This window comes from Danio aesculapii, chromosome 9, assembly GCF_903798145.1.
Source record: "Danio aesculapii chromosome 9, fDanAes4.1, whole genome shotgun sequence".
Classification (NCBI taxonomy): Eukaryota; Metazoa; Chordata; class Actinopteri; order Cypriniformes; family Danionidae; genus Danio; species Danio aesculapii.
The window spans coordinates 43,260,584-43,285,953 of record NC_079443.1 but is presented as its reverse complement, the minus strand read 5'-3'; the positions used below and the strand labels follow the sequence as shown (position 1 = coordinate 43,285,953).

Genomic DNA, 25,370 nt, shown 5'->3' with positions numbered 1-25,370 from the left:
TAAGGAGTTTACATGTTCTCCCCATGCTCTTCTGGGTTCCCCGAATTCCTCCCACCATCCTAAGACATGCGTCATAAGTAAATTGACTACACCAAATTGGCACCATAGTAGAGATCCTAGCCAACAGTATTTTTTCCATTATAAAGCAAATTTGCCACTAGCCACACGTAAGAAGGGGGGGTTCTCGAGATCTACCTGAGGTCAATCTGCCCTCTTGCCCTGCAAACAGGAGGGAGCCCAGGGCTCAAGGATGTTTTCAGCTTAGGGCTCTCTCCTGGGACAGCATGCCAAACAAACTTATTATCAATTATCAGCTAAGTGTGAACTCTTAACCTAAATTTTGAGTAGATTCTAGAAGTTATTTTTCAGTATATTTGACAAATAGGCAGTAAACAGCTTTTTTTGTAAAACATTTATGTAGCTTGAAGTCTGATGTTAGAGAAAATATAATGAGTTGCTGACTTTATCAATTCTTTTCACAATTTATTTTTTACTGAACTTTAACGATAAAAAGCCCAATCGTGCGACAGCAAAAAATAAGATAAACAACTCTTGATAGTATAAAAATAGTGATTTAAATTGTTGGACACTTATCTTCATAAAGTACTGTTTATTTTATATGAAATTATGAATATTTGTTTGTTCTACATGACTTGTTGGACATTTTTAATATGTAGGCGTTTCACACCAAAGAACAACAAAACTTAGATTTATAGTGGTCCAAAAAAGTTCATTCTTTCATTTTCCTTCTGCTTAGTCCATTATTTATCAGGGGTCGCCACAGCAGAATGAACACTACACTACGGCCATTTTGTTTTCCCCAATTTACCTATACCGCATATGTTTGGACTGTGGGGGAAACCGGAGCACCCGGAGGAAACCCACGCCAATACGTTAAGAACATGCAAACAAGTTCTCCACAGAGAAATGCCAACTGGCCCATCTGGGGCTCAAACCAGCGACCTTCTTGCTGTGAGGCTACAGTGCTAACCACTGAGCCACCAAGCTGCCCCCCAAAAAATAATAATAAGGTAACAGGTGCACATTATGGGCTTCAGTCACATGATCTTGAATGGAGTCCTTCAACAAATCAAAGTTTTCTGTGGAATTGCTGATTTAAAATGAGCATATAACGTCACACCAGAGGACATGTGACATAACGTATCAAGTTGCTATGTTTCTAGAAACTCTTCATCCTAGATCAGGGGTGTCCAAACTGCTGAGTTTAGCTCCAACTTCATTTAAGTTGTTTTTTGGTTACTTTCTAACACAACTTAAAATCAACCAAATATCAACGTCGTTAATTGGACATCAATATAACATGTTTCTAGACGCTGGCTAGACTTGAGTTTTGGTCACTTGACATCACAACCTAAATCTAACCCATGGTTTCAGCTACACTGATTCGTCCGTGGCAGGGCGCCACACCAAAATTCATCCCACCATGGCCACATTACAGCCTCTCCTTCAAAACATTCGGTTGTTTGTTTAATAGCGGGTGAAATCGCACAAAAACATATTAAAAGGTAAATGAATTATAACAGTGCAAACCTTTCTGTAACCGTTGTAGTGCTGTGCGGTTATTTTTTTTAACCCTTTGACATGCTGACTGACTGACAGACAGGTGCGTGATGTGTGAGGCCAGCAAACGCAACGTAGCTTTCAGTATGATGAACACACCTTCCATAATATCTTTTATTTTATAGATAAAGCTCTATGGCTCTGCATAAAACAAACAATGACTTTATCTTGCTGGAGTTTATGGCTGTTTCACTTTACTTGCATTATTGCTGCTCTGTAGGTCAATTGGAGACCTTCATAAATATTCCTAGCAAATCTAATAAATGTTGGAGACATACTCGTTACATAAACACACTAAATCACACTTCAGCAGTGTTTATTTGAGGGCGCACAAGAAAATCTGCGCTTGAGCAGCGTAAATTTGAGGGCGTGCAAGAAGTTTTGTGCACGAACAGAGGAAATCAGCGCTCGAGAACAGAAACTGACATGCTCGTAGGCTAATACATGAATGCGATCTAGACTTAAAACTGCGCTAACGACAATTGTCAATGTAATAATGCCACATGTAGTTGGTAGATCTGTAAAAAAAAGTCTGCCACTACAGCTGGAAAAAATCCTACTGCTAACCTAATATTAAGATCTTATGACATTGTGTGCCGGCTGGACAATAACTAAATGTACTACAGAATGTTACGTTTACACACATCCACCAATGAAAATGCATCAGCTTTTCACAGCGTAATACTCACTACTCGAGTACTTTTAAAAGGGCTACTTTTTACTCATACTTTGAGTAATATTTACAAGATACTTTTACTCTACTTGCACTACATTCTGTAGGCAAGATATGGTACTTTTACTTGAGTATGATTTTTCAGTACTACTTTCCACCACTGTTAATCATAACTCCAACCTCAGAACCATTCAAATACAGTGTTGGTAGCATATCCCGGACTGAGTTGGACAGCCCTGTCCTAGATATAAAGCGAGCAGAAATAATCAATAATAATAAGGCATCACACAAAAAGTCAAGGAGAAAAAACAAACTTTATTCTCCTTTTTACAAACATTTCAAAGTTAACCTAACCTCAGCAGTAAATGAATCTAATATAGACCTGCAAGCAGCAATTGTCAACATAAAATAATTACTCTGTTACATCATTGTATCCCCCCCCAAAACAGAATCAGTTACAGAGCACATACATGTAGAGGCTTTTTTTCTTTTCTTTTCTTTTTTTTTTTGCTGCTCTAGTACAATGAAAACTGCATGACAAACAAAACAGATGTGCACAGTGTGAATGAACGTGCGTTTAAATTATAAGTTTAAATGAGAACAACATCATGTGATGATGTCATGAGTTCGGGCAGAGATGAAACATGAAAAATATATATAAAAAGCAGTTTAGTAATGCCGTACATTCCACCAAACAGTTCACCATTTCCAACCGCAGTCCTATACGAACATCAATTTTATTGCATTGGTGAAATAATAACAATAGTAATAAAAAACAACAACAACAGCCTTCCTTGGTTGGTATAGCATTCAGCTACTGAGAAATGTCAAAGTTCTGCATGCTGCTGTCTGAATATTAATATGCATCTGTACAGTGATCTAAAGTACAGCACATGGTGGACTAAACAGAACATCAAATCAAACATTCCATACATGTAGCACAAGACGCAGTCCTGTGTGAACGTACAATCTAACTGAATATTGAAAAGAGTCTAAGACACTGACACAAATGTTTACATATATATCAAAGCAGTGCAAAACATATGGTAAACGTGACCACAAGAAATCGGAAACACCAACAGAACGCGTTGAGTAAATCTAGTAGAATTCCGTGTTTAAAGCCACGGCGTGACATCATACAGTGTGACATCATCAGCATGACCGTAGCGCAAGTTCGACTCGAATATAAAAAGTTCAGTTAACTTGATTAAATGACTGTGGATTGTGTGCGTATATCTTTGATTTCGCTCTTCAACAGATACCGAATAAAAATATAGAAATATATAAATCTTCATTGCCTAGACGCATGCTTTTGTGCCAGATTGACCCTAATTAGAATGCATTTTCGGTTATAATCCAGGGAACAAAATTGTTTCGCTGTCGTGCAATGGGGTATATGCCCACAGACTTTTAATATTAGTCAGCCAGCCTCAGCGCTTCCAGTGAACTGTCTTTTTATTATAAAACTGCCAGGTTTAAGGTCCGATTTCTTTAAAAATCAGTGATCTTCACTGGCCTGATAGATATACGATATAAAGTGGGTCTCAGACCGAAAAATAAGCACTGCATTAAATTCCATTTCCCCCCCCCATGTCTTTAAAATACGAGTTTATTTTACTCAAGTATTTTCAATGGAGTTTCTTGCGCTCGCCTGCTGATCCTGACGGGGCTATACTGTAAAATGTAATAAGCTGACCTTACTTAGAAATTAAGGCAATCGTTTTCCTCAATTTTTCTAAGCAGTTGTATTAATTTTAGTGAGCATAACTTAAAACAGTTTGTATTTACAACTTCTTAATAAAATAAACTTCAGTATCGTTGACTCAAAATAATAAGTTGTGTTAACTTCTTATTAGTGTTCACATTACTAGAAAAATATTAGGAAACCGATTGCTTAAAATTATCAAGTAGCTGAACTAAAACATTTAAGTACAGACAAAAACAAATACCTTACTTACTCCCAGCACCACACCATGTTGGTGTTTTGTAAGATTCTAATTTTCACGGGGTTGTCGTTACATACACACACATTCACTACAGACAATTTAGCTTACCCAATTCACCATTACCTCCACACAGAAATGCCAGCTGACCCAGCTGGGGCTTGAACCAGTGACCTTCTTGCTGTGAAGCAACAGCACTACCCAGTTCCCTCATCACCATTCTCTTTCATTAACATGCTTTTGACACGACCACTCAAAAGTTGTAAATACATATTATTGTGAGTCGAGATTACTTGAATCTATGTAGTTTAACAATTTAATGTGCTAAAAAGTTGGGATTACTTGTTTAAATATCGTAAGGTGAACAAACCTATTGATAATAAGTTAACTGCACTTAATTTTATTAGTGAGAACAGCTATTGCCTTTTACAGTGCAGCAGTTACAGTCTTTCCATCATGTTTGAGCAACTAATTTTCACTTCGCTTGAGCAACTAATTGAATGCTTAAGTCTATTTAAACTGATTGTATTTTAAGCAGTCACATTAAGCTTTCACTGGAAGTTTATCATTGGCTGAAAAACACTAGCTGTGCATATACCCCATTAGAAAATGCCCAAAAAAACAAACAAACTATAGATTGAATAATGAATCGCATGTTGAAGCGGTTACATTCAACTTTCAGCCTCAATACCACATTTTACACATTTAAATGTGGAGGATGAAATACATATTGATTGCTGACTTTGATTTGGATAAAAGGATAACTTTATATCTGCGGGGAAAAAAATAGGGAATAATTTAAGAGCTTCAAAATTCAGCGGTTCTGGTGTGGTTGGAATTGAAGTGTGTAATTTCTTCTGCGCCAATAAACAGAATCACAAAATATAATGACTTCAATCATTCCTCTGCCGGTCTGAATGGAAGTCAAAGATGGAATGCCTCAGTGCACCGACTAAACAGATTTTGTGTGGAAACATAAATAAATTGAGTGCCTTGCCGCTAATCTTCAACATGCATGGCATGACATATTCATTCTGGAGCAATGTAAAACCTCATTTCTGCAGAATATACAAGCCACGAGGAGAGGTGGGATTTACGCCACTACACATTCATTCAAGGTCTCTGCTGTGCTTGAAAAGCATTTTAATGCTATCGAGGTCTCGCCGTAGAGATGCACATACCCAAATTCATGCTAGTAAATAACAATCACAGGTCTGTTTTCTGCCACAGAAATTACACATTTCATTAAAAAAAAAATAAATAAATAATTTTAAGTAAAGAGATAGTTCACCCAAAATGAAAAAGTCACTCGTTTCAAAACCTATTTGACTTCCTTTCTTCAGTTGAACACAAAAGAATATACTTTAAAAAGTCAACCCACTGACTTTCTAGTCATTTTACATCGCATTGATCCTGTGGGCCAGCCTGAACACCCTACTCACACTTGCTGCTTCTCTACAATGGACGTTCAGTGTTCTCCAGGGCCTAGACTGCAGCTCTGCACAAGAGTTTGGCCAGAGGAGAAATGGTTGTGCCCAACTGGGTTCTATCAAGGTTTTTTCCCTTCACTTTCGTCAATTGGTGAGTTTGTTCTCGCAACTGTCGCCACTGGCTTGCTTGTTTTAGGACTTGTGGAGCAAGTCGATGGGTTTCCTCTTCAGTGTTTGGACTTCCAGCAGTGAAAATTAAACCACACTGAACTGAACTAAACTGAACTTCAACTCTGAAAACTGGACTGACACAGTTTCAATTAACAAGAACTTCTATGTTGAGCTGCTTCAACACAATCTACATTGTAAATATAAATAAGCATGAATTGAATAGAATAGTAGATGCATCCCAGCAACCAGCATTCTTCAAAATATCCCTCTTTGTGTTCAACAGATGAAAGAAACTCATAATGTTTAAAACCACATGACGGCAGAGTAAATAATGAGGTAATTTTCATTTTTTTGAGTGAACCATTCCTTTAAAGGTGCCGATAGATGGACAATGTACTAGGAAAGCATTGTTTATACACCACAGGTGGTCTTAATAATAATTAACCACAGCAAAACATGCCATGTAAACAGCCTAAAGTCAATCACTTTTGCATGTGAGAAAAGTATTATTAGAACTGATCGGTAAGGCTACATCAGTAGGAGGTGACCAACTCAAGATTCGCGCTTATCAGTAATCATAATAAAACAACCGTTATAAAGAAACAATCATGTTTAACAGCGACCAGGGTGGCAAATTAGCCATCATTGGAAATTCTGGCCAAAACTCTTAACATTCTAGAGCCCAAGATGCAAATGATCCTGATTTATTGATGAAGTGGCCTAGGGAAAAATAACAAAGCACTCTGTTGCATTGCCATGTAGCAGAAATGTGCCCTCGGCAGAAAGCTGTCAGTGAAGAACGACCTTTTCCTCTTTTGTTGGACGCATGCAGAGCTTGTCTGTCTTTGTGATTCGACTGATAAATATGGTCTTGGAGAGCAATATGGAAAACACTGCCTGAATGAACATAGAGTATGACGGCAGGGTCCAAAATAAACACTCGCTACGGGTTCAATTTTGTCATCATTCACTTGTCACAAGTTTATTCTTCTGTTCAACATGAAAGAAGATATTTTGAAGAAAGCCGAAAACCTGTAACCATTGACTTCCATAGTACTTCTACTATGAAAGTCAATGGTTACAGAATTCTAACATGTTTTAAAACATCTTCTGCGTTCAACAGACACTCAAAAATGTTTAAAACCGAACTCGATGGGGAGTAAATTTTCACTTTTGTGTGAACTATCCTTTTAATGTGATATTAATCAAGACTGTAATCTGAAATTGAGCCTCATTTATAAAAGAAGTGCATATATTCAAGCCAGACAAGGTTTTTAAAATAGTTTTGTACGCCCCAATCTAGTGCTGCACAATATATCGTTACAGCATTGTGTACAGTGTGTGTGTCCGCACTAGTCACAATGCAGGATATGCAATGTTCAGTTGGGATTAACGCAGATCAACAACTGAAAATACATGAGAATTGTGGAGTCACTGCAAAGTATAACCATAACAGAGTGAAACTTTATCATTTGCATGTGTTTTAAAGGCATTTCAAGAGTGTAAAGCATTTGGAAACAATAACGTACAACATTTGTAACTTTAATAAAGAATAATTATAATTGCAAATTGTTTAATATTTTTTTAATACATGATTCACACCCTTAGAAATTCACTCCAATCGATCTAAATGAATGATTCCACCTCTAATAGGGCTATTTAAAGCCATCTGCTGAAGTTGTATTCATATCGCAATATATATTGTAAGATGCCGATGTGAAGTTGTACATTCTAACTGGAGAAACCCACTTTTCTGTCTCCCTGTCTGGCTTGGAGCATGGTAGGTTCTGTGTTGTTAGTAGGGAGGTAAGTTTTCTGTATTTTATTTTTTTATTTATTTTCCAGGGAAGTTTTCTCCTTATTTTCTGCAAATAGTTTCTTATTGATTCTTAATGGTTTGTGTTTTGGTTTATATTTTGGCGAGAGAGAGCACAGGGGCACCAGGGATTATGTTCTTTCATTCCTGTTATCTTGTTACGTTTTGGTTAAACTTCTTTTTAATTACGGATTTTTTATTTAATTCGTAACAAAAACAAAATATCCAATGTCAGATCCAGATTCAATTTCCAATATCGTACAGCCCTACACCACTCACATAATTTTCCATTAAAATTACATTACAGTTCAGCGAAAATTATTGTTAATGTATATACTAGCCATGTTGTCTTTCTGTGGCTTGATTAAAGTCTATAATATAAACTAAAGATTCCTCATTTTCTTGTGTTTGTCAACTACAGTTCAAATCAGAATTTTCTTCTGGAGAAAGTCTTATTTGTTTTATTTTGGCTAGAATAAAAGCAGTTTTTAATTATTTAAAAAACAATTTAGTGTCAAAATTATTAGCCCCTTTATTTTGTTTTAATAGTCTACAGAGCAAACCATTGTTATACAATAACTTGCCTTATTATCTAATAGGGGCTAATAATTCAGGGGGTTTAATAATTCTAACTTCAACTGTAATTGGAACACTTTGTTCATTATTGAAGTGAACTTCTGCATGAATGGTGATTAGATTATCTAATCTGAATGTGGTGCATTAAGTGTTTGATATCTGTCAAGTGTCCTTAAACTTCTCATCCACCTTAAAGAGGTAATTTACTTACTCTTTACTGGTCACAAACCTGTTCTAGGTTTCTTTTTTTATTGAACACAAAATAAGTTATTTTGAAAAATGGTGGATATCTGTAACCATTGACTTCCACTGTATTTATTTTTCCTACTATGAAAGTCAATGGTTACAGTTTTTCAGCTACCTCCAAACAATTTGTTTTATTGTTTAGTGTTTACCATTAACTTGAGGGTGAATTAATTTTTTGGGTGAACTATCGCTTTAATGTCTTTTCCCATTGTTTGTTATTGTTTACAGTATACTCACAATACTCAGGCAAAAATAAGTAATTAGTTTATTACTTTAATTTAAGTAACTGATTATTGTTTACCATTGTCATTCATTTTCCTTTGGCTTAGTCCCTTTATTTATCAGTGGTCGCCACAGCAAAATGAACCGCCAACTTATCCAGCATATGTCCAGCGGATGCCAACCCAGTACTGGGAAACACACATACACTCTCACATTCACACACATACACTACGGCCAATTTAGTTTATTCAATTCACCTCTACCACTTGTCTCTGGACTGTGTGGGAGCACTTAGAGGTAACCCCCAAGAACATGCAAACTTCACACAGAAATCCCAACTGGTCCAGCTTGGACTTGAACCAGCAACCTTCTAGCTGTGAGGCGACAGTGCTCAGCCCTGAGCCACCATGCCGCCCTGTTTACTATTGTTTTATTGTCAAATTAACTTTGCATTTGAATAAGCATGATTGAATCATCAGTTGACATTTAAAATTCCTGATTTGTTCTTGACATCTGTCAGAAATCCACAGAATTTTGTAACAAACCTGATCATATGCGCATTTTATAAATGAGGCCAATCATGCAAATTGCAAAAACAATGCATAATACTTACATCAAAATGTTTTAAATTCATCCACAATTGTGAAAATGTTCATTTTGGACCCTATGAGAGCTTTACCATACTCACAGATGTAGTATAGTAGAGAAGCATGGGAAGGATTTCATTATCAGCAGATCTGTGTTCACTTCCAAAGGGATAAATAAAGCTGTATTTCTCCTACGTATGTTGCATATAAAAATATTCCAGAAATAATTCTGCTGTGATATATTCAATGACTTCAACTTAGATTGCGGGCCGAATTGAAAGGTCTCAGCATGCAATAAATCAGCCGGCGTGGCTTACCCTTTGTTTACAAGCTTTTCTCCTCTCTGTTTTGAAAGCGAATACAGAAGCTAATAATGGATTCTCGGTGTAACTCTGCATGCCACAAAGACGGATGCAAACAAAGCGTACAGGCGTGGTGCAAACATTCCAACTCCATCAGTTTGTTTCATTATTCATGTATGAATAGCACTGTTATAAGCGCTGGAGCACAGTGCATTTTTAAAGACCGCTGCTTTAAAAACGACAAATCCAGCCATAGCTAATGACAGATTGACAAGTGTAGGATTTCATTGGCTTAGCTGTACCACACCACAGAAAACGGAGCTGAAACATGAATTCACAATGGTCAAACAGGACAATGGAGATGTGAGGTACTAGAGAGGCAAAAAAAAAGTGTCTTTCGAAATAAACAGGTAATAAAAAGGAGCATCAGGAGCACAACAAAGGTTGAGCAGGAGGAACATTAAACTCAGCTTAAATATGTGCACGGTATAGAATATAAATGAGTCAGAAGTACTGAAAATACAGGACAGCAAAAGTACAGAGAGAAAACAAACTAGGTGCAATGCCATTGGCTCAAGGGTCATGTGATGCAGTGAAGGATCATGGGTAGAAATTAGAGAGTGCCCATTCCAGTGACCTCAGACGTCAGCCTAGAATAGTTCAAGGGAAGAGGAAAAAAGGGGAAGGGGAAGGAAAAGATAGAAAAAATAGATAACATAAAATAATTCCGAAAGCATGTGACACTTCTGTATAAAAATAATAGCTTTTTCCACTTTGTTGCTCTCCATGTTGAGAAATAAATAATAACGAACAAATAAAAATAACAGTCATGCATTTCTTTCGATTCGGTCGAGCTGAAAACAATCAAGCCACTGTTAAATATTAGAATAAAATTGTTCTGCCACTAAAGAAACACAGTTTCCAACACCTCCTCGACTCGGACATGCATTTGTACGTCTGCATCACATCACTGGCTCCTTGCCAACAGCATTGCTAAAAAATGCTATTGGATGCAATTCAAACCATTTAACATTTGCTGTCAAGACTTACGCAGCAACCGTACTCAGCTAATCTAGCAAAACCTTAAAGAATAAAGAAATCTAGAACAAGATCCAAGCATTCAGCATGCTAAAATACTACACTGAAACACTGCATAACATGAACAAATCATACTACAGTTGTCCTGCGTTTCTTTTTTTACATTTTTTATTTCAGTAGTCTGCCTACATGAATGAAGCTACTGATGAAGTTGACCGTGGGGTTTAAGGGAAGGATTCGGTGAGATCTAAAGGAAGATTGTACATAGGGACGTATATTGGGAATCAGCTGCTGAGAGCTTCACATAATGAAAGCAGTTTGGGGCTTCAGGATGTAGTCATTGATGAGGGGTCATTCCACATGGCTGCCACGTCTCTGAACCTGCCATCAGAACCGTGGAAAGCAATATGCATTAGTATCGCCCCCGCCGCTACCCTGCAAAGCCTCAATATCACACACACGCACAAGAACAGATTCAGAGCAACATCACTGATTCCCCAAACACATCACTACTAGGAAAAATACTGGATGACCCTGTCTGAGCTTGCTTTAAGAAACTGTCGAGGTAGAACAGCATGAATGTTACGTTACTGAAGTAAATGTCAACACTTTTTCGAAACGCTGATGGGCTCACCTTGCGTTGATGAGGTACTGGGCAAGGCTGATGTTGGCGGGGGTTCCTGTAATGGTGATCTGGCGCTCTGATGACCCTTCCATGGCATTAGCTATTTTGATCTGAGCTCCAGACATCTGACGGATCTCGTTGATTTTGGTTCCCTGGCGCCCGATTATGCAGCCTATTAGCTGGGAAGAAAGTGTAAAAGTTCGTAAAAGATTGTCAAAAAACAAAACTGTTTGATTAGTTTTGTCTTATTTAAAGGAGTTCTGAATGGATACAGGGTTCCCATTCAGGGTATCTTCTGTCCATTCCATATCTGTTTTCAAACAAAAAAGAAAACTTAGTTCTCTTAGTTCTTGTACAAGATTTAAATAATTTTTTTTTAAAATGAAGAATTTATCTTTTTGAGTTCTGTTTTTTAAGGAAACTGCATGAAATAACACAATAAACTAATTTCAAAGTTAATCACATTACCAATCACATATCACATAATCAAATTAAACAATGTTAATTGAAGGACTTCCAAGGACCTATGTTTGTTTAATTTCCTTTCCAAGCCTCGAGTCCATATGTACGGAATTCAAGTACTTTCATGTAAGGCTGCACGATATTGGAAAAATCTAAAATTGCTAAAAATTTTTATACTGCGATATATATTGCGATATGAATACAATCTCACCAGATGTGTTGAACAACTATTTGGAAAGAATTCATCATTTTAGATTGGGACGATTCTGTATAAGAGTGCATAAAATTGATAAACAATTATAGAGAAATTCAATTAAGAAAAATATCCTAATTAAATAAACAGCATGTTATTGTTTTCAGAGGAGTCAAACTCTATTCAGATATACAGTAATTGAACAATCAAATGTAAAATAATACTGCATTAGTCTTTATTTTATAAACCATTCAATACAATGAACTGTTCTTCATTTGTCAAAGTTAAACTTTCTTATGTCTGAATGCTTTTAAACCCCTGACACAATCACAGACCTCAAAAAACACTTAATAATCAATTATACTCCAGACTTAACATTGTGTATACTCGCGATGTGACTATTGTGAATGATCACATTGCGATAGCGATGCTGAAACAATATATTGTGAAGCCCTACTTTCAAGGAGTGTGGGAACCCTGGATAGTAGAGTACTGCAAATATGTGGCAATCAAAAACAAAATTCTAAAAGAATGCAAATTGAATTCCTTTATAAACAAAGGAAGCTCCAAAGAGAAATTGGAGTTAGAAGAATAGAAATAATCCATTCACTCTCTACAGTTTTAAAGTTTCTCGAAGTACCATAAAGTTTTTATTAAACTCATGCATGCTCACTTCTTTTTGAGCCTTCTGCTGTACATTTTGCATGTAAGCCACGTTTGCCTCAAATCTATGCCTTTTAAAGGATTAGTTCACCCAAAAATGTACGTTTTGTTATTAATTCCTCACCTTCATGTTGTTCCAATTCACAGAGACATGATATTTTAGATCTAGATATTTTAAATCTGGGAGCTCTGATCCTTTATAGACAGCAACAGAACTAAGACATTAAAAGTAATTCCATTAAAGAAACCCAAAACATTGTAAAAACACTCCACTGTGATCATAAGAAGCTCCAAGTACACATCTGTGCCTGCAAAAATACTGTAAAAACAACTTTGTTCATCAATATCTTCTATATCTGATTAGGGTGTGCCTTTACTAATACAATACGAGCACGTTGAACTGGTGATGCGCACACTGACCTGACATGGTAGGGAGAACAAAGGTGAACAAAGACGTGTTTACAGGGTTTTTTGCTACACAAAAGTGTTCTTGGAGGTTTTGTTATAATGTTTTGACAATGCTTCCGGTCTTTGAACGTCTCTTTTCATTGCTGTCTATGGAGGATGAGAGAGCTCCAGGATTTCTGGATTCAGGATCTTAATTTGGGTTCCGAAGTTTAACAAAAGTCTTAAAGGGTTGGAATGGCATGAGGGCAAGTAATCAACAACAGAATTTTCAGTATCACTTTTTGATGGTCCATTTGAGTATTAGTAGACTGTCTGCTTAATATCTGTTGATACTGCTCCTTCATCAGACATTTAACTGACTATAAGAAACTTTGCAAGCACATATCAACTTACACTAACCCAAAACCTAACCCCAACCCCATTAACATTCTACTTATAATCTAATGAGAATTAGATGACATATAGATGCATTGTAACAAACGCACTATCAAAATAAAGTGTGACCGAAGCTTCATTTTTAGATGAACTGATGATTTAATGATGTTCATGCCTAATCGACCATAAATAAGCTTTGCTGATTAAAAGTATTATAGATTATCAACTAATCATTGGCATTGGCAAATCAAGTCGCTGTTTTGAATCCATACGTGAAAAGGACCTGACAGTGCAAACAGAGCATGATTGTGTATACTCACATCATTGGGAATGGTGAGTTCATGAGTACTGGCCGGGGGACTGGCATCCAGACCTGAATCAGAGAGCAAAGGAAGCTCGATACAAAGCCTAGATAAACAGAACTGCATACACACTATGAAGGGGTCAACACTGAGTGTGAGCTTTAGAAAACAGGTGGTCTTAATGGACCAGGTGCAGATTGTAAGGACTGGCATTTTATCCATCTACTGCACTTTGGCTAGGGTTCTGAGTATCTACAGTTGAACAAAAAAAAAATCAATTCTGAGTGGAAAATAGCTTGACGTCATTCACTTTTTTCATCCAGAGACTAAACAGATTGTCAGTGATGGAGAACAAACCCTGCTCTGCTTGTGCATTAAAAAAAAAAGGTAATGTGATGGTTTACTTAGAGCCTGTGTGAAATCTAAATGTTCAATGCTTATTTTGATAGAGCACATTGCTATTGTTAGGTGAACAATTTATCCATTTAAGTTAAACCACTGAAAAAAAGTTTTGTTATTCTTCAATTAAAGACCAATCTGACCCTTAACTGACCCTAACCACATTTGAAATGGCGGTCCTTCCCTGTTGATGTCAGTTTAATGGCTTCAGACCAAGCGGCAACATCTCGCTCTCCCTCGTGAAGCTACAGTTATACGAAAGTAACTAAAACTGCAATTCATCCAATTTCCGCTAGGCCTGGCTCCATAATAGAGCACATTTCTATTGACTCCAATGCTAAAATCCAAGCACATGTGGTCAGAGCACAAACGAATCGCAGGTAATGAAGTACTAAGTGTTTCTCCCAAAGAAAACCCCATCTAAGCAAAATGATAGCAGACATCTGTAGCTCCGCTCATGCCTTGCCTCTTTGCCTATTTTTGGTTACCCCCGGTTGGCACGATGACGCACGTACAAAATGGTGACGGTTGGCCATGCCCACTTGTAGCTCCACTTGCACTCTTCAGAAAGCTATGGGTGACATTACGGATACTACGTCCATGATTTTTACAGTCTATGCTAATATTGACACAATATTCTTAACCACGCCCCTTTTACTATTGGTATGTAACAAGTGAATGATTCTCTAAACAAAGTCCCACCCCTTAGTTAATATTCTGTTTCAGTTGGAAGTACATCAACATACTGAAATAAAAGTCGCAGCAACTTCCGGTGAACACAGACTTTAACAGTTATCCAAAAGCTGCATATGAAACCACATACTAGTGTATGACCACTAGTATATGTTCTATATAGAATGAATGCAAGTAATCATGACAAGCTACATCGGCCATTTACCATTAACACATGATCCTGCATGAGTCGTGTTCCTTCACTCCCATTCATAAATTCTTTTGCATGGCCTCATGAAAGTACAGTAGTAGGTTATCCGGGTACTTTTGGCCAATACTGTTTTTCGAACACTTTGATTTAGGGGTTGCACCAACTTTAATGCTCTGCTGTGATGCTTTTGATTGACGTTGACTAGTCTCTCTGCGCAGATCATGTAGTTTCACCTGAACTACATTGCAGGTTTACACACAAAAGTGGTTTACTGAATGAAATTACCCTCAGATTATTTAAAGTCACTTTAAACTTTAAATCGTCAAAAGATAGATTGCGCCATGCAAATACCCTAGAGCAGCTCCTAGCCAATAGCCTTTAAAGAACACTGGAAAAGTAATGTGATTGGCTGTTGTCCTCTGTGAAGCGTAAATGCTGACATGTTTTGTGAATGAACTGTGAAACGCACAGAAACTGTAAAATGTGAAGCCGCAGAGGTGTGGAAATCAAAAAGGATTTTGAGCACAGTATCGTAACGGTAAAATATGCGTCTGAGCAGGACACTGACAGTGTAAGGTTTATAGCCTTTGTCTTCCATGCGTTATGTTGTTATGAAATAACTTTACATGAATCTGTGTGCTGATGACGTATGCATTACTTCTGAACTAAAATATCTGTTATTGTTACAGGTACATTCTTAGTAGAACATGCAGTGATTAATGTGTAAACTGCATTTAGCAGTTAAACTAGCCTGTGCTAATAGCATTATTAACAGAATGAAGTGTTAACAATGCATTTGTTTTGCACCTAAATTAGTCATTGGTAATGTTGCGATTTATTTCCAACCTGTTATGAGCTGTCAAACAGCATGTTTATACAGTTGACGACAGAATTAATAAAACCCCTGGAATTATTAGCCCCCCTGTTATTTTTTTTCCCCCAATTTCTGTTTAACGGAGAGCAGATTTCTTCAACACATTTCTAAACATAATAGTTTTAATAACTCATTTCTAATAACTGATTTATTTTATCTTTGCCAGGATGACAGAAAATAATATTTTACTAGATGTTTTTACAGACACTTCTATACAGCTTAAAGTGATATTTAAAGGCTTAACTAGGTTAATTAGGTTAACTAGGCAGATTATGGTAATTTGGCAAGTTATTGTATAATGAAGGTTTGTTCTGTGGTCTATCGAAAAAAATATATAGCTTAAAGAGGCTAATAATGTTGACCTTAAAATGTTTTTTTTTTTAAAAAAAAACAGCTTTTATTCTAGCTGAAATAAAACAAATAAGACTTTCTCCAGAAGAAAAAATATTATCAGTCATACTGTGAAAATTTCCTTGCTCTGTTAAACATCATTTGGGAAATAGTTAAAAAAGAACATTTTCAAAGGGTGTTTAATAATTCAGATTGCAAATGTATATTTGCTGCAAATAAACAGCAAATTGTGGCATGCTGCAAAGCATTTGCATCTTGTTTTTTATGTCACCAGCGACTAGTCAACGTCGACTCGAGTTTAATAACATAAAAGTCGACTTCTAAAAATGTAAAGTTGTTCAACCCCTACTTGTCTCCCATACTGTTTTTCACATAATATATGAAGAGTTCAGATGCAAAAACCTCTAAATGCTGTCTGAAAATTTCTTCTAAAATGAGCATTTTTCACAAGCTCCTGTGTGTATGTTCGGTAAATCCACTTTTATAGCAAAAAAGTTATTTGCATTGCCTTTGAAGTGAAATAAAACTAAATATAGGAGGCTGAGAAAAATGCTCATTGTAGAAGAATATTTCAGATGGCACTTAGAGGTTTTTGCATCTGAACTCTTCATATATTGGAGAAGTATGTGTTTTTGGAAGCACTAAAATATTTTCCAGTGCCTGCGCTTTAATATTTGTTTAGACACGACAGCTAATTCAGTGGCTGCCTACCAAAGTAAAAAAAAAAAAAACGCTGCTCTTTTATAAAAATAAATAAATGAATAAATTACGATGAGCTTTTAAATCAGAAAAACACTTTGTGTAATTAAAATGTATACTGTAATAATATTTTATAATACTTATAAGTACTATTATATTTTTTGTGGTGCTAGGCAACCACCAAATCCATTTGTCAGAAGTATTATAGCGTGAGTGCTCTAAAATCTTAGTTTTTTTTTTTTTTTTTTTTTTTTAAGTAAACTTTCACATTAGCAGTAACTTAGAAAATATATTGACAAGCAGAGCAACCACAAGTTTCTCCATCATTGCTATGTCCGGATATTATAAGCAACTGTAAACCTCCAACACCACAATGGAAGGCCCGTCTCTCCATTAAGTCGATTATGCTAATGTAAAAAATAGCATTGAGTTTTTTCTCTGCTCAGACTGCAGCCACTTGCTTAGACAAAAATGCAAGGTGCAGCAGACAGCTAAAATGCGCATACAGCATGCAAAATGCTCACTACCAATAAAAAACAAATTCTCTCACTGCAAAAAAAAAACATGTTCTGTGTGATCGAGGCCTATTTTTATGAACCTCAAACTAGCATAAATATCTCTAGCGGTTCTTACATCTTGTCATCTTTCAAGGCAGACTTTCAAACAGTATGTCCTTGGTCTGACACAAACATACATTAGATATGTTTGATATACTGTACTTGTGGAGAGCAAAGCATGTTCTACTTGTGTATGCCATTGAACTCGCCCTCAGTAGCAGCTTTCAACTGAGCTTGTATAAGCCAGTGTTTATCAGGATGAATATGTAATGAATGGCTTGATGGAGGATGTGTTGTGTAAAATCAAAACACTGATATGCTTCTCTTACAGCAGTTCCTGAAGGGCAGAAATGATCGCATTTTGTGCCTTGGGTTATTCCTTTAAAGCATAAAATTCTACACCATTAGTCCTCCTTTCGTGACAATATTGCATAAGGAGCTAAACTACGCTATCTTTTATCCCAGGTCTTAGCAGCACAGGAATATGTACTTCACAACTGTGCAAGGTGAGTTAGTATAACAGTGAGACGTCATTTTCTAGTGGTTATGGTTGAACCCCCCTGCCCCAAAATTTGAATCTAAGATTTAACAAAGAAAGAAAACCATTAAAATTAAAAAAGAAATGAATATGGAAGAAATAACAGGTAGCGAGAATGCAATAATAAATGAATATAGAGGTTAATAAAATGAAATAAAGTGAATGCTAAAAATTAAATAAAACAAAACTTTAACAAGTCAAATTAAACAAAACAATACAAAAAAAAAGAGAAAATAATTAAAATAAAGGAAGAAATAACAGGTAGAAAGTATGTCACACCAAATCAATATCCCTGACAAAAGTCTTGTCGCCTATCCAATTTTTAGGAACAACAAATATTAACTTGACTTCTAGTTGATCATTTGGTGAATATGAAAGGCAACGGTCTCCAGATGACGCTTATTTTACCAAAATAAAATATGATCAGGCCTTTATTTTTAATTATTTATTTAGGACAGTAAGGTCTGACTTTGCTTGAACAAAAGTCTTGTTACTTAACAGAAATAAGGTACAGTATAGAATATAAAGTCATGGTGCAGTGGAAAAAGAATTAATATTGTGTATGACTCTCATGAGCTTGCACGACTGCATCCATACATCTCTGCAATGACTCAAGTAACTTATTAATAAAGTCATCTGGAATGGCAAAGAAAGCGTTCTTGCAAGACACCTAGAGTTCATCAAGATTCTTTGGATTCATCTTCAATGCCTCCTCCTTCATCTTACCCCAGAAATGCTCAATACTGTTCATGTCTGGTGAATCCTGGAGCACCCTGACCTTTTTTGCTTTCAGGAACTTTGATCTAGAGGCTCAAGTATGAGAAGGAGCGCTATCCTGCTGAAGAATTTGCCCTCTCCTGTGGTTTGTAATGTCATGGGGAGCAGAAATGTCTGTTGATGTTACTATCCACTCTGCAGATCTCTTGTACACCCCCATACTGAACGTAACCCCAAACCATGATTTTTCCTTATCCAAACTTGACTGATTTCTGTAAGAATCTTGGGTCCATGCGGGTTCCAATATTTGATGATTGGGATGCAGTTCAACAGATGATTCATCTGAAAAATCTACCTTCTGCCACTTTTCCAAATGATCAACTAGAAGTCAAGTTATTATTTGCTGCTCTTACACAACTGGGATCGACGACAAGACTTTTGTTAGGTAGTGTATAGTTACACTGAAAAAAGTTAAGGCTAAAAATTAAATAAAACAAATCTTAAACATGTCAAATTTAACAAAATAAATAAATAAAATACCAAAAATTTCACTTCGCCAATAATATTATAAGAACAAAATAAAACATAAAACCTAAGAAAGAAAAACAAATAAAATAATCAAACAAACAAACAAAAAAAAAACACTAGGTTTAAAAACAAACAAGTAAAAAAAAAAAAACAGCACCAAATTAAAATAACATTAAATTTAAATAAATTAATTAATTAAAACAAAATACAATAATAAAACAGAGAAAATAAAATAATTTAATAAATAAAATAAGTAAAATAAAATAAAATAAATAAAAATAAATATTATACAATAAAAATAAAATAATAAAAATAAAATAAAATAAATAAAATAAATTATAATAAAATAAAATAGAGTAAAATACATAAAATAAATTATAATAAAATAAAATAGAGTAAAATACATAAAATAAATTATAATAAAATAAAATAAAATAAAACTGAGTAAAATAACCCCCCCCCCCCCCCCACCCCCCAAAAAAGTAAGTAAAAAACAAATGAAAAAATCCACAAAGTGAAAAGCAACCACCACGGGCATGTCATGATGCTTGACATGGAACGAGAAGGAGAGATTAAAAGAAGAGAAAGACAAAGAGAGCGTCTCTACAGGTACAAAGAGAAGGAAACTTCGAGAGGGCTTGTGGGTACGTACCAGGGAAAGCAGGGGTGGTCTGTCCGAGGGGGGTAAAGGGGGTTTGCTGCATAGCCAACTGGTGGAGCTTGGTCAACTGCTGAGGGTTCGAGGGACAGTAGAGCTAAGAGGTTATTGTTATAAGACAGGTCACACCAAGAAATCAACAAACTAAACTAGAACCAAGAAACAGAGAGGAGAAGAAGCCATGACACACTGTGGTGGAAGAAGAGCAAAAGAGAAAAGCTCAAGAGATAGAAACTTTAGTAGGACTTGGCCTGATTTGGTGGGTTTAAATTATCTGGCCGACAACTGAGCTTTACTAAGCCCCGCCTGTAAAAAACAAATGACAGATAAATGCAGTGTTTGCCAATTAATCATTTATTGATAAAACTTTGTGACATTACACAACATAATATCTATTATTTAATATTTTAATATAACAATTTTTTATATCATTTATTTTGTATAATTCATTCATTCATTCATTTTCCTTCGGCTTAGTCCCTTTATTTATCAGGGGTCAGCACAGCGGAATGAACCTCCAACTTATCCAGCATATGTTTTACACAGCGGATGCCCTACCAGCTGCAACCCATCACTAGGAAACACTAATACACTCTCATTTGAACAATTTAGCTTACCCAATTCACCTATAGCGCATATCTTAAGACTGTGGGGAAAACCGGAGCACCCTGAGGAAACCCACACTAACACGGAGAGAACATGCAAACTCCACACTGGTAAGGGCCACAACCGAGACTCGAACCAGTGACCTTCTTGCTGTGAGGCGACAGTGCTAACCACTGAGCCACTGTGTCACCATTTTGTCAATATTATTTATATATATATTTTTTAATTTAATTATTATTTTAAAAAAATTTTATAATGTATTTTTGTAAAAAACTATAGGAAGGAATTAAAAAGGAATTAACTAAGGCAAGAATTAAAATAAACAAATAATTAAAATAAAATGTTTCCAAAACTGTTATGTTTAAATATGCAAATAAGGCATTATATTTTGTTTCACAAGACTCCTAAACTGTTAAGACATCATTTAATAAATATGTATTAATATACATACATTTCTAGCAAAAAAATAAATAAAATCTGACATATTAAAGGTTTAAAACCACAGGTATCATATCAATGGTTTTTACAGACTGATTTTAAATATCTCTTTTATTATTATGTACCAGTCCATAATTAAGAAAATACTGCAAACTGTGAGACAAATTTCATCACTTTATGTAGAATAAAATGTTGTACATAATTAGGCAAATTATGGATGAACATAATCATCCAAATCATGGATGAACTTTGTAAAAAAAAAACTGATTTTTAAAAGATGTATTGTAATTGAAATATGTATCGTTATTAAAATAAATAAATGGTGCTGTAAATACAGTATTTTTGCTTTAATTGATTTACAGTAAGTTACTGGCAAACTGCGGCACTACAACTACACTGCTAACTATTTTGGTAAATTCCACAGTATTTAACTGTAATATAAACTGTATTTTACTGTAGGACAGTTATGCAGTACGTTACTGTATTTTAAAGTTGACATGTGAAAATTACTGTATATTTTTACAGTAAAGACATACACTACTACAACTACATACACAACAAGATAAATGTAGCTGTAAATGTAAATACAGTATTTTACTGTAATTGATTTCAGAATGCTGCACAACAACTACACTGTTAATGATTTTTATTCATATTAATTGAAATATGTATTAATTGAAATATGTATCGTAATTGAAATATGTATCATAATTGACACAATTTGACAAAGCGCTATAAAAGAAGCACTTATAAGTGTATTTTGATGTTTTCTTATCATTAGACACTTTATGAAGAGCTAAAAAATTGTCCACAGTGCCTCACTTAAATACCAAACTCAATTTTTACGCGAGGATCTAATGTAAAACTCAAGCGTAAAGGTTATTGCACACTGAATCTGAAATTTTCACACGCTAATAAATAAATTTGACCTCACGTTGTGTGGATCGTATTGACACACTGCCTCTGAAACTTTTGTCTGTCATAAAAAAATTCGAACCGGATTAGATTTTTTATTTTTTTATTTTTCGCATCCGAAAAAACACTTTTTTTCAAAGTTCCGAGCCATTGTAAAAGCGAAAAGCTAAATACAAAATGCCAACATTTGAGCTACAGATAATTTATGACAAACACAGTGCATATAATAAAGACTGAATGTGGCGGACAGTTGAGAACGCCTATATGCAGGATTCAGTGACTGGCGCATCTCTCTCCTGCTGCTGCTTGGTATGCAGCCTATTCCTCTTTCTTTTTCTACTTTGGAGAAGAGAGAAGAAACAAAGGATCACTGCTTGAACAGACTTCGAATTGTTTTGCGTTTTTCATAATGGATTAATTTATACGCATCAGACTCGTTGTGCAAGGTTTGTTTACGTGACGAATTTTTGCATATGAATACGAACAAAACGCATATGAAAATTTTGGACTTCTGTGTGCAAAGACTTTAAGATATGTACATAATAGGCGAGGCTTAACAAAGGGTCGACAGAAAACTAAAACTTTTTATTACGTCAACGATAGATGCCAAATTGTATCGTTTCAAACTCAAAGGAGAGTTTGCTTTACAGAATTTAACCCAGGTGTCTTAAAAGAGTCTAAGCGCATTGGAAGGTGATGTTATTACCAAGGATAATTTGTCCCAGAGACACATGCCTGAACCGCGGGTGAACCGTTATCCATCAGAAAGGGTGCACATGTAAGCGCTCAGGCAACCTTCAGAGGACACACAAACCTCCTTTGAGGCCGGGTGTTGTTATGTACACCCCCTAAATCTGAGTTTAAAAGAGGTGGAAAGGATGTCCAACCTCGACTTGAGTTATTGCAGTGTCAGCTGAAGCGTCTCCGCGCATCAATCACTGCCAATCTTAAATGAAAAGAACTAACACGCGGCATCTCTCCTTCTCTCTGATAGATATTCATTCAGATTATCGCTGATTAAAACATGGCTATCGGGATTCAGGAATCGTATGGATCGTGAGCGGTCTTCCACTTGGATCAGGTCAGTGGTTCTCAAACTGAGGAATGTGGAATTTTGGTGAAATTAATTCATTATTATTGGCAGTTTTATTTTTTGTTTCATTGGAAGTTTAATATCTCAATTGTTCATCTAAAGCAGTGGTTCCCAAAGTGGGGGCTGCGGGACAATTACAGGGGGTCGCTTGGTAATTTCCAAAAGTCAAATAAATTTGATTAAACTATTAGAATTACCACATTTTATCTATAACCCACAGAGGATAAAATAGTTAATAGTTACATATAAAAAACAACAACAACATGCAAATGAAAAGCCATCAGCCTTTTAGTTAATTTGTTCATAGTATTGGTGTGTTTACATTAGAGTAACAGCACAGCAATAGCGAACACTGAGAATGATCTCTGATTGGCGGTCTCCAAAATGAAACCAAGAATAGAATTGTGCCCACCAGTCTCTTAAGGTGAGGTTAATAATAAATTAAACAAATTAATAAACGACTATAATATAATATAGTTGTTAGACTGTTGCAGTGTTTTGTGTTGTCAATATGCTCGTGTTTATATAGGCCTTTTGTTGTGTGTGCAACGTCTTTATATTTATAACCAACTCCGAGGAACTTTGCAATTTAACAGGCATTGTTGTTTTGTGGGTCACGGGCTGAAAAGTTTGGGAACCCCTATCTACAGTTCATATAGTATTCTATTCTATTCTATTCTATTCTGTTATGTTGCATACAGTTTGTATTAGAGGTGTAACGGTACACTTAAGTCATGGTTCGGTACGTACCTTGGTTTTGGGGTCACGGTTTGATAGGAATTCGGTACAAATACCCAACAAATCCCCAGTGCTTGCTTTTTTAAATTTTATTTTGAACTGGTAAAGGGCAAAAGCTTCTTGTGATGAAAAAGTACAAAATAAATAGAATAATGAAAAATAAAACGAGACTGCGTATAACATTTTCAAAGGTCGAGTTCAAGCCTCTACTAAAACAACAGAAAAACAGTAATTGTTCAAAGATACAGGAAGCTTCAAAACTGAAATCTCTTTAAAGAAATTTCTAGCACTGGAGATCCTTCCAAAACAGCAGGTGCAGTGGACACTCATGTTTAGCCTTGTGTGTGTGTGTGTGTGTGTGTGTGTGTGTGTGTGTGGAAAAGGGACTCAGACTGACTACATTGTTTTTCTATGTTAATCGGTTGACACTTCTTCAGAGCCTCGCACGATATGTTTTTTAGACAGCATATCATAATAAAACACTTTCAACTTTTACCCGCAGCATCACTTAATGTCAGTTCCACAGCAGTGGATCAATCACAAGAATTCGGAAGTGGGACAAGCACAAGCTTCTGTTTACAGTAGCAACTTGACATGACAACGGCAACATGGCGGAATAATTTCTGAGTTTTCAGACTCTTTCAGTTCTTCGTGAATGGCTTCTAAGTTGTTGAACTGCTGTGGTGTTTTTTGCCGGACTCCAGTGACTGCACATCTAGAGTGACTATATTTGTCATCAATGTGCACAAATCCAACCGTGACCCCTGTATTGAAATGTTCAGAACAAAAACATGTACAATTACACACCTAATATGTATATGCGACTTCCACCTCACGTTCATTATTGTTAATGATTGTTTTTCTTTGTCTTTTTTCAGTGCTATTATTGTCTTTCTCTGGACGATTGCAATTTTGCAGAAATACTGTATATGGAACTTGTTTGGATGTGTTTTATGCAAATTATTAACCTTGTGCACACAGGCGCTCATTTAGAAGACACATGCCTTAAATTATGCAGAAATGGTAATTAGAATGCCATATCTTAATTCTAGTATTAAGATGTGCAGAGTAATTTTTATTTTATATTTTATTTTATAATCATTATTATTATCATTACAATATTTCTTTTTTTGTCTCTATTTTTCTTTTTTCTTCTCATTTTTTACCAAGGATGGGTGGGTAGATATTAATATAAATCTCAATCAGTTGGTGTATTTTGTTACAAATTATCTGTAGTATTAATCACGTCTGTTTAATAGAAATTTGACCATAAAGAATTAATAATGCTGAAAGATTTCATGAGAAGTTCAAATGTACGTATAAATATTAAAAAACGTGCACTGTTATTAGTAAATGTGAGTCAGGGTTTTGTTCAGTGCACATGCTCATTGCCTTAATTCTCAACTTTACAGTTAAAGAATGATAAAACAAGAAAAAGCATAACGGGGCACTTTAATAGTGAAATAAAATGACATATTACTGTTTGTCTTAGTCGCTTTGGTGCCTTTCTCACAACACTATTTACGTTTGCACAACCGTGAATGCATTTGTCAAAACCATTAGTCATTTGTGCACATCATAGAAGCAGTTTCTCATTCCTTCCAGCAATTTGCATGCTTTTGGACATGCATCAATTGTTTTCATATAACTCTCTGCTGTTTGTGAAGTTTCATAAACTAATTTCAAGAGGAGCAAGTGAAATGACTGAGCACGACTGGCCGCTCATCTGTAATCAGTAATAATCCAATCAGAGTGATCCTAGT

General features: G+C 35.7%; 1 protein-coding gene across 12 annotated transcripts in view; it reads right to left on the bottom strand.

Annotated features, from left to right (window-relative positions):
- Window positions 1–8,691: 8,691 nt before the first annotated feature.
- Window positions 8,692–25,370, bottom strand: part of pcbp3 (poly(rC) binding protein 3) — a 129,979-nt gene continuing 113,300 nt past the window's right edge. For 2 of the 12 annotated variants that reach the window (XM_056465793.1, XM_056465799.1), the window contains exons 14-17: window positions 19,812–19,914; window positions 13,632–13,684; window positions 11,220–11,389; window positions 8,692–10,966 (exon numbers count right to left, since the gene is read on the bottom strand). In XM_056465793.1, coding sequence (XP_056321768.1) covers window positions 10,912–10,966; window positions 11,220–11,389; window positions 13,632–13,684; window positions 19,812–19,914 — 381 coding nt within the window. In that variant the 3' untranslated portion in view covers window positions 8,692–10,911. The remainder of the gene's footprint in view (window positions 10,967–11,219; window positions 11,390–13,631; window positions 13,685–19,811; window positions 19,915–25,370) is intronic. The other 10 variants (XM_056465794.1, XM_056465800.1, XM_056465795.1 and 7 more) reach the window with 5 other exon arrangements.